General features: G+C 34.7%; 1 protein-coding gene across 1 annotated transcript in view; it reads left to right on the forward strand.

Moving 5' to 3' along the window:
- Nucleotides 1–15,920, forward strand: part of ACBD6 (acyl-CoA binding domain containing 6) — a 125,258-nt gene that overhangs the window by 48,247 nt on the left and 61,091 nt on the right. The window contains exon 5 of the mRNA XM_036442121.1: nucleotides 8,861–8,966. Within this exon, the coding sequence (XP_036298014.1) occupies nucleotides 8,861–8,966 (106 nt within the window). The remainder of the gene's footprint in view (nucleotides 1–8,860; nucleotides 8,967–15,920) is intronic.

Genomic DNA, 15,920 nt, shown 5'->3' on the forward strand with positions numbered 1-15,920 from the left:
TGATTATAAAATGGTGTTAAAAATGAAAGTGAATGTAATTATTTTATGCTTTAATTTTATAATTTTTGGTGAAAATACAAACTGAATAAAGGTAGTATAAAAGCCTGCCACTTATACAATGTTGTTCTCTAAAAGAGTATGATTGGAGAAAAAGCTACAATGAATATTATTTTATTGTAAGTGACTTATAAAATGAAATGGTGTAAAATTCCATGTAGTTATTTATTCAGAGCCTTATAGCAATCTTTTTTGTGGGAGTTTCTGTTTTTAACAAATCTGTAAGATTCTTAGGCTTCAGTAGTATTATTTTTTAATTGAAATTTTGGATTTTTATGCTTCCAGTAAGTTAAGTCACTCTGGGATACCACTGTCCCATTAATACCACTGCCATTAGCATCAAAAATATTATTCTGCTTCCTTTCATCTGTTTGGCTGGTAATAGTGAAATACTTCCCTATTTCACTGTGTTGCCCATGATCAACATTGTGTTAACACTTTGGTGATAGGTGATAAATTGGATGACATATGTCTTGTTACATTCTGGTTATTCTTTGAGGACTACACAAGTGTGGATAGGCAAGTGGGAAACTCCCCCTTGAGAATCTGACTGCTTAGAATGAACTTGAGTTATGGATTTATTCAGCCTGTAAAACCTCAGCTGGCATAAATAATTGAGAAAGCAAAGGTTTGTCTGTGGTGCATACCTCAGGGACTCATGGCTCCCTTCCTCCTCTCTACCTCCCTTTCTTATGAAAATGATCCCAGTTGCACTCCTAGATAATAACACACCAAGCAATTAAAAGCCATGGGTGGCTGGAGAGAGGAGAAAAGGTTTAGTTAATGAGCTTTTCCTCTTCCAGTGCCCATGAGAGCCTCAGGAATGACAAGGCGATTAAAGCGAAGAGATAATTATAGATTATGTGAAAATGGGTCCCTTGAGACAAATGGGTCTTGACATAAACAGTAACTGTTGTAAGAGTCTCCTGGCTCTCATAGTCACCCTTTTCCTATGCGCTTTATTTAGCTCCTGTGTCTTCAGTGTCATGATGTCAACCAAGCATATAGGCAAGTCTACCTGTTTGCAGATCAACAGCCTTTTCTGAACAAGAGAATCACTCAACAATTGAAACCAATCCTTAATTTTCTCTTCCTCTCTCCTTTCTTTTTTCTGCCCTCTTTTCATTTTCTCTACTTTGTTCTCTCTTTTCTGTCTAAACTTTTTTCTAATATTTTTCTTCTTTTTCTATAAGTGATACCTGTGAAATACTAAGCACCTAGACTTGTTTACATAGTTTAGTGTATGTATGTGTGTACACACATATAAAGATGTATATACTTATGGATATGTTGTTTCTACGTCTTCGTCATATTGTTCTACTCTCTCATCCCCTAAGATATTAAAAATTCTGTTTCTTCAGGTTCAAAAATAATCCACATTCTTCTACTTTTTATTATTGCCACTATTATGCCCTTTGCATGATCATTGCTACTCTAAAACACTACAGACAGTTTGAAACTGTATTTCTCTCTTCCTGTGCTGTCTCTTCCCCGGATTTATAACTCGGATCTCATCATATCACTCTCCCGCTTAAAACCTTTTAATGATTTCCTATAGCACTTAGGATAAAATTTTAAATCCTTCACATGTCTTACAGGGCCCCTCATCATCTTCATCTAATGCCAATTTTCCCTTCTGCATCACCTCTTTGTTCAATCTGCTCCAACTACATTGGCTTATTTTTTCCTTGAAGGTCAATTAATCTTTGTTAGATGAATTGATTGATAGTGTTATATAAGGATATATGATACATGACCCCAGCTTACAGTATATGCTAAAACCTTATGGTAAAATTGCTAACATTTATTGACTACTTCTTGTAAGCTAGTAACCAGAATGATTCTATGAGATGTAGGTTTTATTAATACTGTATCTGTATTTAATAGATGAGGAAACTGAGACTCAGAAATTAACTTACTTGCCTAAGGTCACATGGTTGTAACTCTGCTCTTAACTGCTACAATTGTAATCTCTAACTGATGAAATCAAATTTGACAGTTGTTATTATACTAATGTAGTAAATATCTTCAGTTTAAATTTTGAATTAAATCTCATTCTACTTAATGTTTTCAAAAATGTGCCTTACTGGTAAAATTAGACTTTAGTCTTTCATTTTTCAGTATACAAGATGATGGTGATGATGATGATGATGATGATGATGATGATGATGTCTTCTTTGGATTAATTGTTTATATTGATTTTAGACTTAACCTTAATGGTTGAGAATATAACTCAGCTCTACAGAGCCTGTTAGTCAAGGGATTCTGTATATTTTTCTGATTGAGCCACTGGTTTTGCAAGAATTGATCAGAATTGAACTGTTTTTTCTTATAGGCGTTGAAAGTATCAGAAATTTTCAACCAACTTTTTTAGAGTTAAGCAGACTTTAAGAGGTGAAAATTTATTTTCAGTAACTGGTGTCTTTATAAATCATGCTAAATAACTTCAAGTATAATGAGTTATCTACAAGAAGTATACATTGATCTTTCCTTTGTCATTGCTTGTTTGAGAAAAATATGTTATAACATATAAAATAATAAGTAGAACTTGGTATTTGAGGCTTTTTGAATTTTCTAGTCCTTTAGGTATACTACTTATATATCACAGTCTGAAAATAGTTATTACTTGGTAAAAGAAGATGTTGCCATGTCACATAACAGGAGGGGGGGGAACTAACTCGTTATTTCCCATAAATGATACTAATTGCAGATCTAGCAGTAAGCATTCTGAATTGGAGGATTGTGATTCAGTATACCCTATATGAATTCTTTCAGTTATAGTTCACTTGTCCATTTGGCACTGTATAATTTAAACCTATCCTATTATTTCTTGGACTCTAAAACACTATTGGTTTCAGAACATCATTTTTTTAAAGCCACTAATCAATTATAAGATGTCACACATTGTAAGATCTATTGGAAATGTTAAGATATGCCGGGACCGGTTTGGCTCAATGGATAGAGCGTCGGCTTGGGGATTGAAGGGTCCCAGGTTCGATTCCGGTCAAGGGCATGTACCTTGGGTGCAGGCATATCCCCAGTAGGGGGTGTGCAAGAGGCAGCTGGTCGATGACTCTCTCTCACCGATGTTTCTAACTATCTCTCTCCCTTCCTCTCTGTACAAAATCAATAAAATATATTTTTTTAAAAAAAGAAAAGAAAAGAAATGTTAAGATATGGGGGAAAAAACCAAAACATTTATTTTAGAAGCAGTGTAATCTGGCAACTTATGAACAATTTCTAAATGACTATTTGTCATCCAGGATTTTAAGAACAACAACAAAAACAAACACTTTTTAAAATGCCTTGGTCTGAATTCTAGGCTTCTTGAGCATAGTTACTGCCCAAGTGTTTTGCCTCCTTCAGGGCTTAGGATCAAGGTATTTCAGAAAGAATACTCTACTATTTGCAAGATTTTATCTGGGGATCATAGCATAGACTCTCATTTGTGGTCTTTGATAATTTTACCTGGTGATCATAGTATAGGCTTTTGGTAAGATTGGATGGGTATGTTGGTAAGATTTACGGTCTTTGGTAAGATTGAATGTTTTACAAAGGTGAAATTAACATCTAAAATTTGAATTAAATGTTAATAAAAATGGGGACTTTTCATGGGCTAAACATGACAGCTATGACTACTGTCTAATCCCTGAGTTAGGAATTAACTTTATCTATTTTGCTCCTCCCAGATAAGCCTTACACACCAACTTCACCAAGCTTCTCATGATGCCTCCTGAGCAAACCATCTCCCAGCGGGGAAATACTTCAGAATGCTCTTTTCCTTAGATTGTTTCTTTTGGTCTGTGTTTAAATTGGCATCACTAACTTTGCTCCCCTCAGTTGTGTCTGTTTTTTTTTTGTTTGTTTTGTTTTGTTTTTTGTTTTGTTTTGTTTTAGATGTGTTAAGTTTAGTGTCTGAATCAAGTAGTTCTTCAAGTCTATCAGGAAGACATTCCTTTTTCCTCTCATTAGTAGCTTATTTAAATTTAAGAGGGCAGTTTTACTTCCCTTTATTCAAGTTTTGAAAGGTGAATAACTGTTTTGTTCTCCAGCTAACTCATTACCTACATTTGTTCCTTACCTTATATGCAGTGAGTGTGCCAAGGCTCTTTGGGATCTATGTTCAGCGTATCCCTCTAACCTTATCTCCCAATACTCGACCATAACCAAGTGCTTGAGGTTCCCCTGAACATTTCATTTTGATGATACTTTTCTTTCTTTTCTTCGGAATCTTTCAGTTACCCACCTGTGTTGTCATCTCATCCTTCAAAGCTAGGTTGTCATGTCAACTCTCCTATAGAGCTTTCTTTGATCATTCTTGATTAGCCTGCTCCTTGCTTTCGGCCTCTGCTTTCTAAAATATTGGTACTCAAAAAACTTTCTTGCTGATGTAGAGACTATGTTCTCTTTTACTTTTTTAAGGTATCTAAAAAAATTAATTAAAAACTTAAATAATTTTCAAGGGCAAAATCTCTGGCGTTTTGTAAATAATGAAAACATAGAATAAACATTTTTTAGATATATCCAATGGAATCTAAGTGCTATAATAATAATCCCCCCTCCCCTTTTTTTTTTAAAGGAACACGTTACCATTGAGAGAAACTGGGAAAATGGTCCAAACATTATTTCTTACGACTGCATGTGAATCTTCAATGGCCTCAAAATAAAGTTTAACTAAATACAATTCTGATCTTGACTTAAAAATACATGAACAAGTTCTTTAACAGAAATTGTACATCATTTCTACTTCTCTCACATAATTTTATTTCAAAGTAATATATTTCGTGTAACCTTATCACACTCATAATTCTTCTCTGCAACAAAAAAAATATATGATTAAATTTAAATTTTTGTTACCCCAAAGCTTTAAAGCATTAACTATTTTTCTCATTTGAGTTACAATTATTTCTATACAGTTGATCAACATACATAATAAATCTTGTTAAATAATTATTAACCATAAGGTAACTTTTATTGAAAATTCGTCAATGAGATAAGTTTTTAAAAATACATAGTTTAACAGATGAATATTATTTATATTAGAATGAGACAGGGTTTAATATCAAGTTAGTTTTTTTGTTTTTACTTTTCTTCATCCTCTAATGTTAGTTATAAAGGGCTTCCCAACACCAAAGTTTTACCAAAATTGTCCCTTTATTTGATACCATGGAAGATTTTATATCCTGAGACAGTATAACCTAGAGTTGATATTTCCCCCCAAACCGTTCCTAGTATGTTCAAAAGTATTTTTATGCAAAAGAATAACCAAGTTTATTTATTTATTTATTTATTTATTTTTAAAATATATGTTTTATTGATTTTTTTTACAGAGAGGAAGGGAGAGAGATAGAGAGCTAGAAACGTCAATGAGAGAGAAACATCAACCAGCTGCCTCTTGCACACCCCCTACCGGGGATGTGCCCGCAACCAAGGTACATGCCCTTGACCGGAATCGAACCTGGGACCTTTCAGTCCGCAGACCGACGCTCTACCACTGAGCCAAACCGGTTTCGGCAGGAATAACAAAGTTTAATTAATAATAGTTTACTAATTCTTAGTACAGTCTTTTGGTTATACTTTCTAGAAGTAGACCATAGTAAGGAGAGAGGTAGTATGGGCCTTTCTTTTGTAAACTAGGGGTGAGGAATAGTGACTAAGCTGAGGGAATGTTGAAAGGAGAATGGTGATGAAATCTTTACCTCAAGAGCCTTTTCAGGTAGATCAGTTTAGGAAAGAGTGCATTTATATAGAAATAGAGCTGAAAATAGATTCACATAAAATTTTCCATACCTACATATCCCTTTAAAGGTCTTTCTATACCTCCAGAGCCCACAGATATACATCCCTTAGTTTGAGGAATTGGGAGCATTTGTCTATACCTGTTTGTGTGGATATTGGCTTACTCTTCTTTGTGTTTTTATTCAATAAATAATTTTCCATTGTCTGTTTACTGGGATACTGTGGTACAGATAGCATATTTAGGAATGGGCAAGGTTTTAGTCCATGAAAGATGTGGTAGATGAAAGATGGCCATACTTACACCATCCCTCTTTCTCATAAGGGTGTGCCTTTATTTTTCAAAGAAAGCCAGTGATTTTTTTTTCCTTCAAATATACAAATATATTTTCTGTCATTCTTGGGAAATTTGGAGTAATCAAAGAGAGACATTCTGTCTTGTGCTAGGGATAATGTGGGAGGGACTACATCCTTGAAAGTAGTCACAAACATAACTTATACTCATTCATAAAGAACAGATTTGATAACTTATTTCTTATATTGAAAGTGGGAGAACAATAACTGAGTAAGAAACATAAGAGAAAGGAAGATAAGTTGAGAACATGTAGGAGGTCACTAACATGTATTAAGGCTCTACTGTATTTGGTAATGGTTGGAATCACTTGCACATGTTTCCTTTAAGTATGGATCCAAAGGAGAGTTTGCCTCTGGGAGATTGTATTGACAGGGAAATGTAGAGGGGAAAGAGAGAATTTGATTTGTATATTGTACATAATCTTGTTAGGGGCAAGAAAGGAAGGAGATGTGGAAAGATAGTGCTCCCGATGTTTCTCCATTTTGGCCACTAGGTGGTGACATTGTATTGACAGCTTGTTTGCTGGCAAGTAAGAGAAGTCAGACTTGGAGTGAGGATAGAGAACTATTCAACAACTAAGCCCAAGCCTTATCACTTTTTTTTTTTTTTTTTTAATATTAGTCATTCAACTTTGTATCATTTTTGGTGATTTTATTGAATTTCTTTTTTATACTTAATTTACATTGTGTACTCTACCCTGAAATATTTTTTTAAATACTTCTGTGTGCCTGACATATTTAGCAATGATAAAGTGCAGACAATAAGCAGGTATTCAGATGAAAAACTGCCTCTGCCCTCCAAAAATTCTTATATCAAATCAGAATATTTGATTCACATAAGGAACATTGACAACATATTAAGCAAAATAAAAATATGAATATGTTCATACTATATTTACTCTTTTACACTGTTTAAGCATAAGTATACATGCACATTTGGGATTCAAGAAGAGGGACCATGCAGAAGGTCCTCTTATCTATGAATAGCACTTACATGTTATTGGGTATGAGTAACTGACATCCCAAGGGTCCTTCTTATTTTCCTTTCTGTGCCCCACCATCAGCTCCCCTTTATTTTAAAATTCAAAACAATTGGTAACTAGTATATTTTGTATGATGACAAAATGACTCAGCTCTTTCTCTCACAGTTGAAGTTGCTGCCTCTGAATTAGAGGGGTCTCTGTTACTGGACTGGAGGAAAATAGGTCCCTATTATTACCAAGTTGGTATTCTGAACACACGTTTTCATTGAAACGGGGGGGTTTTTTTTTGTTTGTGTGGTTTTTTGTTTGTTTGTTTGTTTGTTTGTCGTAGTTAAATATAGCTAAAGTGGTACCATTTGCAACCTTAATTTTTAAAATCAGACTTCTCCTTTCAGACTTCTCCGAACACCTCTGTATTGCTTTTAAACATGATTTCCTGCACATGTATCTCATTTTTTCCAGCTTGAGGCAGACTGTTTCTCCTCTGTACTTTTTTAGGCCTTTCTAAAGATCCAGTTATACCCAGTGTTACTGATGTATCGATATTATCATCTCAACTCTACTGTGCATATATTGAATGCAAAGCTTTTTGCTTATCCTTGTTACCTGTTATCAATAGAATCTTGCCCAGTGCCTTGCTTGTAGTAAGTGATCAATTGAATACAACAAATGCATAAGGAAAACTTAGTTGAATAAGGCCAAAGTAGTGTATTTTAATGTAATTATCTCTGGCTGAAAATAATTCTTATAGGGTATAAAGTATTTAAATTGGCTTTTAAAATAGGAGGACTCCTGTGGCTAGGTGCTTTAATTTCTGATGAATGGAAACATAGTCTTGAGATTATAAAGCACTAGTTTTTAGAGCTCAAATTGCATTCTTTTAAGCCTATCCAGAAAATGTAGTCCACATAGGAAACAGTTTCATTGTTAATATTCCCAAGGATTATCCTTTTGAGAATCTCATTGAAGCTACCTTCCTCCGACCCCCCCCACACACACACAGAAACATACAACACACACATTCAGAAAAATGCACATGCATTTACAGAGATAGTTCTGTATCCTATTTTAGAGAACTCAAAGACCTCCTGTTAGGAACTGCTTTTGTGTCTAGGATAGATTATAGTTGACTAGTCAAAATGTATCTAGATATAATAGAAAAATGTACTATATATAAAATCAATTGATCTGAGTGAGTTCTAGCTCTCTTGTTCTACCTTTGATAAATTTGATGCCTTTTGGAAGATCATGTAATCTCTTACTTGTTCTTTCTGAAGTTGTTGGATAAGAGTAAATGAATTCAGTATATCAATGTACTTAGAGTGGGGTTGGATACCTAGTATGCTTCTCAGATTTTGTTTCTATTAACTCATGTAGGATTTCTGAATTTTACGATGCTGTAGTTATCTTTCACTAAAGAAAATTATTTGTGTGCATGTGTATGTCTCTGTGTGTGTGTGTATAATTTGAGTAACAACTTGTCATTCTATTGTCCTATAAAACAAGCAGTAAGCTGTATTCTGATCTTTTGGTGCCTCCATACAGAGATTACAGTGCTTCTTATATATAGATAAGAACTTTTGTCTTTTTCAGAGGTTGGATGTATTATGTCTTATTGAAAATCCATTATTGTTCGTGTAAAATCCTTTATAAAAACAGATTTTGTTCATGTTTGTCAGCAGCAATCAGGTTGTGTTAAAAATGTGACTTATTATTTTTATTCTCATTAGGGAAGAAGACAAAAACATATTTGATTACTGCAGAGAAAACAACATTGATCATATATCCAAAGTCATCAAATCAAAAAATGTGGATGTGAATATGAAAGATGAAGAGGTATGAAAAACATGTCCTGTGATTATATTCTTATGCTTTCTTGTTCTGCCCCAGTGGTTTTTTCTAAATGCAGGCCTGTGAACTACAACTCAAAGTACAGTATGGTTAAGAGAATGTCAGAATATCTAAATGAGATGGTTGACACCAGTGAAGATACTTTTTGTGTCTGTTCTCATCATATTTCTGTCTATGATACAGAAGTTATTAGGTGAAACTTGTACTCAAATTATTCATATTTGTTTATTATAAAGGGAAGACTATTAACATAAGTAAGACCTATAGGAAATCTATAATAATAAAAGCACAATATTATGGTCGACCTTCTGGATGAAGCAGGGCTGTGAGGGAAGCCTGGGTCCCAGGTGACTGCCAGAGACCATAGGGAAGTCTGGTTCCCAGGTGCCAGAGGGAAGCCGGTGCCAGTAGCCAGGGGAAGGAAGGCCTACTCTTGCACGAATTTCATGCATCAGACCTCTAGAATAAAAATATTTAGCCCAGCTGTTGGGGCTCAGTGGTTGAACATCAACCTATGAAGTAGTAAGTTAGGGTTCAATTCTAGGTCGGGGTACATGTGGACTGCGTGCTCGATCCCTGGTGTGGGAAGTACAGGAGGTGGCCAATCAGTGACCCTCTCTCATTGATATTTCTGTCTCCCCCTCACATTCCTCTCTAAAATCAATTAAAAATATTTCTGTCTCCCCCTCACGTTCCTCTCTAAAATCAATTAAAAATACGCACGCGCGCGCATGTGTGTATAAAGAAATACTATAAATAGCTTTAGTGTTCTCTATCATTATATCTTACATGGTATATTGTCCTTTACTCTAGAAAACTCAGAATTTTGATAAATCCAATCATTTAAATGTGAGCCCACTATTTAAATGTATTTTGTAAAATATATTACTTCTTAAGTATATTTGTTTGTGAATAATACTATTTATTGAGCTTAAATTGTCCCTGAATTTTAGTTGTTAAAAAAGAAGCAAACTTCAATTCACTTTTAATTACTTTTCTCATTCTTTGGTAATACAGTGAAAGCTGATTGAAATGACCAGCAGGTGGCAATTGTTAGGAAAAGGGCATGCAGTGATCATAGATAATATGTAGAGTAGATAAATGATCAACTATGTATTAATTGAGAGCTCTCTGTATAGGTAAGCCCTTAATACTGGGTGAGGCAAAAGTAGGTTTACAGTTGTGATTACAGAAAAAAGTTTATTCTTTTATTATTTTCCATATGAACAACTGTAAACCTACTTCTGCCCCACTCAATATTACCTCACTTTAGGCAACATCTTTCCTGTAACATATTGTCAGTGACATCTAGAACTGAAAATGTAAGGCTATAATCCTATACAATAAAAGGCTAATATGCAAATAGACCGAAGGATGGAATGTCTGAACAGCTGTCGCTGTGATGTGCACTGACCACCGGGGGGCGCACCCAGTACATGGTAAGCATCAACAGCAGGCAGCAGAGCGTGGAACATGAATAGGGTTGACTGCAGCGGGAGGGTGGAGCAGGTGAGTGGGAGTGCCAGACCATGGCAGGGTGCTGGTCACTGTCATTGGGGGGAGCCTATGGTGGTTACTGAAAATTCTTTCCTCCCACATGCCATGTCCTACTGAGTGCTCACACCTGCTGTCAGTGCTGGCCCTGCTTGCACCAGCTGCCAGCACCTGGCGGCAGCAGGAGAGGGGTTACAGGAAGACAGGGGACCGGAAGCCACAGTGGGAGAGGCTGGGCAGGACATGGAGGATGGGCTGAGACCCGCCCCTGTGCCCACTACAACTTCATGGCCCACAGTTCCTTTTAAGGTGCACGAATTCGTGCACTGGGCTGCCAGTTCTACAGTAAAGGGGAGCCAGTAATACTGTTTGTTTTCTCCCAAGTATTGAAACAGTCAAGAAAAACATAGCTATAGAAAAGTAGATGCTAGATTGTGAAATAATAAAACTAGGTCATGATTCCAGCTAGGGGTCTTTTGCTTTTCAGGATCAGAATACTTTTTCTTAGGGAATCAGGTATGATTATTTCCCTTGACTTTATTGTTTTATTTTTGTGCTCCTGAGTTAAGAATTTTTTATAAAATTAACATATGTGGATAATTCAAAGAATATCAAATTATGTCTTGAATAAAAAAACAAAAACACATGCACTGCTGGTGGGAATGCAGACTGGTGCAACCACTGTGGAAAACAGTGTGGAGTTTCCTTAAAAAACTGAAAATGGAACTCCCATTTGACCCACTAATCCCACTTCTAGGAATATATCCCAAGAAACTAGAAACACCAATCAGAAAGGATATATGCACCCCTATGTTCATAGCAGCACAATCTACAATAGCCAGAATTTGGAAACAGCCTAGGTGCCCGTCAGCAGATGATTGGATCCAAAAACTATGGTACATCTACACAATGGAATACTATGCTGCCATAAAAAAGAAGGAATTCTCATCATTTGCAGCAACCTGGATGGAATTGGAGAACATCATGCTGAGTGAAATAAGCCAATCAATGAAAGAGAAACACCACATGGCCTCACTCATTTGTGGATGATAAAGAACATTATAAACTGATGAACCAAAAGATAGATATAGAGACAGTTTATCAACAAGTAGACTGTCAAATTACAGCGGGGAGGGGAGGAAGATCTGGGAGAGATAATAGATCAACCGAAGGACTTGTATACATGCATATAAGTACAACCAATGGACACAAAACTCTGGGGAGGGAGGGGATGTGTGGGAGGGAAGGAGGGGGGCAAAAAAAAATCAATAAAATATATTAAAATAAATAAAAAAAATTAAAAAAATAAAATTTCCTAAAAATTAAAAAAAAAAAAAAAAGGTACTCCCTTACCTGCATCCTTCTCACATTTGATTCCAGCTCCCTTGAGGCAAAAATTTTCCATTCTTTCAGTTGTTTCTGTATCTTTCTCTTCTTCCCTCCCCCTCCCCCACTGGCTATCTCTCCTCCTCCCTTTTCCTCCTTCCCTCCTTCCTTCCCTCCCTTCTTCTAAAAGTCAATGGAAAAATATCCTCAAGTGAGGATTAACAAAAAAATAAAATAAAAGTTAGGAGGGAGCAAGGAATAAAACTTTAAAAAAGATTAATTAATGGATGTTTGAAGGAATGAATAACTAAAAGCAATCTTATATAATGAAAGCCTAATATGCAAATTGACCGAACAGTGGAACAGTCGGCTGCTATGATGCCCCCTGGTGGTCAGTGCACTCCCACAGGGTGAGCACCGCTCAGGCAGAAGCTGGGCTCACAGCTGGCGAGTGCAGCAGCGGCCTCCGTGGCAGCGCTAAGGATGTCCAGCTGCTAGCTTAGGCCCACTCCCTACAGGGACATTCCTGAGGACTCCCAGACTTAGAGAGGGGGCAGGCTGGACTGAGGGACATCCTCCTGAGTGCACAAATTTTGTGCATGGGGCCTATAGTGTAATATAATGGTGATGAGCTGACTACATAGGTTCAAGTCTTACCACTGTTACTTTCTAGGTATATGGCCTTTCAAGTTCATTCTGTGATTTAGTTTCCTAATGTGTAAAATGGTGATAATAATAGCACCTGTGTCAGGATGATTTTGAGGGTTAAATGAGTTAATATATAGAAAGCAGGTAAATAATATATGACACATACATAGTAATCACTCAATAAATTTTAATTATCTTGGATATTCTTAATAATATGCATAAAGAATGAGACTATAATGAAGAAGCCACTTACCTCTTTTTTTTTTAAACTTAATTTTTTAGAGCAGTTTTAGGTTTACAATAAAATCGAGAGGAAAATACAAAGATTTCTCACATACCTCCATTCCCCACACATGTAGAACCTCCTTCATTATTAATACCACTCATAAGATATTAAAAAAAAAAGAATGGTTTTTTTTTGTTTGTTTTTTTTAACCAAGGATGAACCTCCATTGAGATATCAGAACCACTCAAGTTCCTAGTGTACCTCACGGTTGACTCTTGGTGGTGTACATTCTCTGGGTTTGGATAAATGTATAAAAATAGTACTGAAAATCAGATTCACACATGACCTTTACAAAGATTATTGGACAGCAGTGAAAGGGATAACATAAGTGTCTAGAACACAAACAGCTTACACTAATAAACACTTTTTTTTGGTGAAAATAAAAGGAAAACTTGTAAATGTATTGCTTTCTGTATCACTTAGTTACTTTGATATAGTAGCCTCCCAGGTTTTCCAGTTTGTTACCCATGCAGCTACCTTTATCCCACCTTGCCAGAACATTCGATGAAGTGCTTACACATTCATAGACTGAGGCTCCAAGAATTCAGTTGGGTTCTCTCATTGCTCCGAGCAGATTTCTGCCCTCTCAGCCATGACAGCTCAGGCTGAGCTTTGAATACTGATGGCAAGCCCTTCTATTATTAATCAGGGATTTGTATGAATTAATTTAAGACCATGAGGGAGATGAGAGCTTAAAATGAGAATTAAACTTAACATCCTAAATAAGATAAATGATACTGCTTTATGATATTTAAAGCTCTATCAAATAAAACAGCAACTTGGTAAGCCTGGGTGATGGACTAAAAGTATGTAACTTCAAAGTTAAGTTGCTAACTAAATATTTTTAACCTCTTTATCAGAAAAATGACATTTGTCTATAATAGTTTGGGGAACAGTTACAGTTTTGAGAGGACTTTCCATTCTTTGTGTTTATCTATGTGACATATGAACTTGAGATATTTCACTACTGGTTGCCTAAGATTTTTTGGGATGGTATAGAACTGTATTTAAAATGTTTATCCAGCACATTCAACTCAATTTTAGTCTTGTCCTTATATAACTAAAAATTATTACACTTAAAATTTGCTATGAGCACATAAATAAATTTAATTATAGTCATGAAATATGCTACATTTGCATTCCCACATATTTTAAATAAGCACAATTATTATATTGCCTGAAATGCATATTTGGATCTGTAACTGTTATAGCACATGAACATATGTAAGATGACTTTTAAATAAAATATTAATATTTAATAATGAAGTTATTTTATTATGTCTAAATATAGTTCCTGATATATTTTGTTTATTTATTCAAGTTGTAATTGTAACTATTACATTTGGGCATATATTTCTAGTTTGAGAAAGTTACATGGTGTTTCCTACTGATAACAGTAACTAGGACATTGTCTATATGACATATAATGGAAAAAGTTTTGTAGTTATATTTACTCAGGAAGCTATCCTCACATATCAGATGTTTAAAGTCCGAGCTTATAGCATCAAGGTGCTGTGTACTCATTTCTTGTTTAAATTATAACTTTTATTACATTTTTAACCATTTGCAGAAATGTGGAAATTGAGGTAGGCAATATGAAGAGAAATATAGAAAAATATATCTTAAAACCTAATAATTTTTAATGGTGATTCAGTTTGTATCATTGACCCAAATATTTACAGTTTTTCAAAAATATATTTCTTTTAAGGGTAAAGAATTATTTAAATAATTTTTAAAGTATGTGTGATGTGAGCAGAATATTTTTTATCAGTCGTCAGATACAAATTACTTCTGCATAATTATTGTCATGCACATTATTTCTCAGATCAGTGCCATAGAGACTATACATTAAATGCATGCTTATTGATTATATTTAAATAATATTTTAAATCTTTATATAATTTAAATTTTTAGAATCAATGTAGCAATGTACCAATACTTGAACAAAATAGATTACAGTATTCCAATGCTAGCTACCCTTGGTTCCCCCAAAAGCATTCATACAATTCATTAGCTTTCCATAGATTCTTATCCAATGCACTCCCAATATCCCTTTTATTGAGCTACATTTTTAGTTAAGTTCTTTCTTTTCTATCCTTTTGAAGGTATAATTGTTACACCATTTTCCATATTGTTTATTGATTCTTTCAAATATTTTGAGGGAGATCACCTTTCTCTTGACTTCATTTCTTTCCCTTCTCACTTTGTTTTAAATCTGTGCACATGTCAGATGTGATTTACATGCTTTTGTCTTGAGAAACTGCTGGAAAATCTGGCAAAACTGTTAGTATTAACCTAACAAAGAAGCACAAGATTTAGTAGGCAGAGTCAGTATACTAAGGCTAACTTTATGCTTTTATTTAAGATTTAAGAAAGGAAGAGAAAAAAATGCATCCTCTTAAATAAATTTTTAGACATGAGTATGTTATTTTAGTTGTGTAATTTATTAAAATATTAATTTGAAGGAACTTTGCTATTCATAATAACAATTGAGAAATTAATTATTCTCATTTGCATTTTAAAATCGAGAATATGGTAATATTTTACATCAGAAATGCATATTTAGTGCAAGGTCAGAAAATAGTGAAAGTAGGTAGTTACATTCGTATGAGCTTTTGCAACTTATATTTTTATTATGATAAAATATACATAACATAAATTTACAATTTTAACTAATTTTAAGTATACAGTTCTGTGACACTAAATTCATTCACATTGTTTTGCAACCATCACCAACATTTATCTCCAGAACTTTCTTAACGTCTTCAAATGAAACTGTATTCATAAACACTAACTCCCCATTTCTTCCTTCCCCATTCCCTGGCAACCACCATTCTACTTTCTGTCTCCATGAATGTGACTACTCTAGATACCTCGTGTAAATAGAATCACACAATATTTATTCTTTTGTGGCTGGCTTATTTCACTTAATATAATGTCTTCAGTATTGTAGCATGTGTCAGAATTATCTACCTTTTTAAGTGAATAGTATTCCATTGTGTGTATATATTGTATTTTATTTATCCAAAGTCATCATAGACACTGTGTTGCTTTCTTAATTTGGCTGAGGTGAATAATGCTGCTATGATCATGGAAGTACAAATTTTTGTTTGATTTTTTTCTTACATTTATGAAACATTTTAAACGTACAGAAAAGTTGAAAGGATTTTACAGTGAATGTCTGT

The sequence above is a fragment of the Pipistrellus kuhlii genome, unplaced genomic scaffold, assembly GCF_014108245.1.
Source record: "Pipistrellus kuhlii isolate mPipKuh1 unplaced genomic scaffold, mPipKuh1.p scaffold_m20_p_18, whole genome shotgun sequence".
Taxonomy (NCBI): domain Eukaryota; kingdom Metazoa; phylum Chordata; class Mammalia; order Chiroptera; family Vespertilionidae; genus Pipistrellus; species Pipistrellus kuhlii.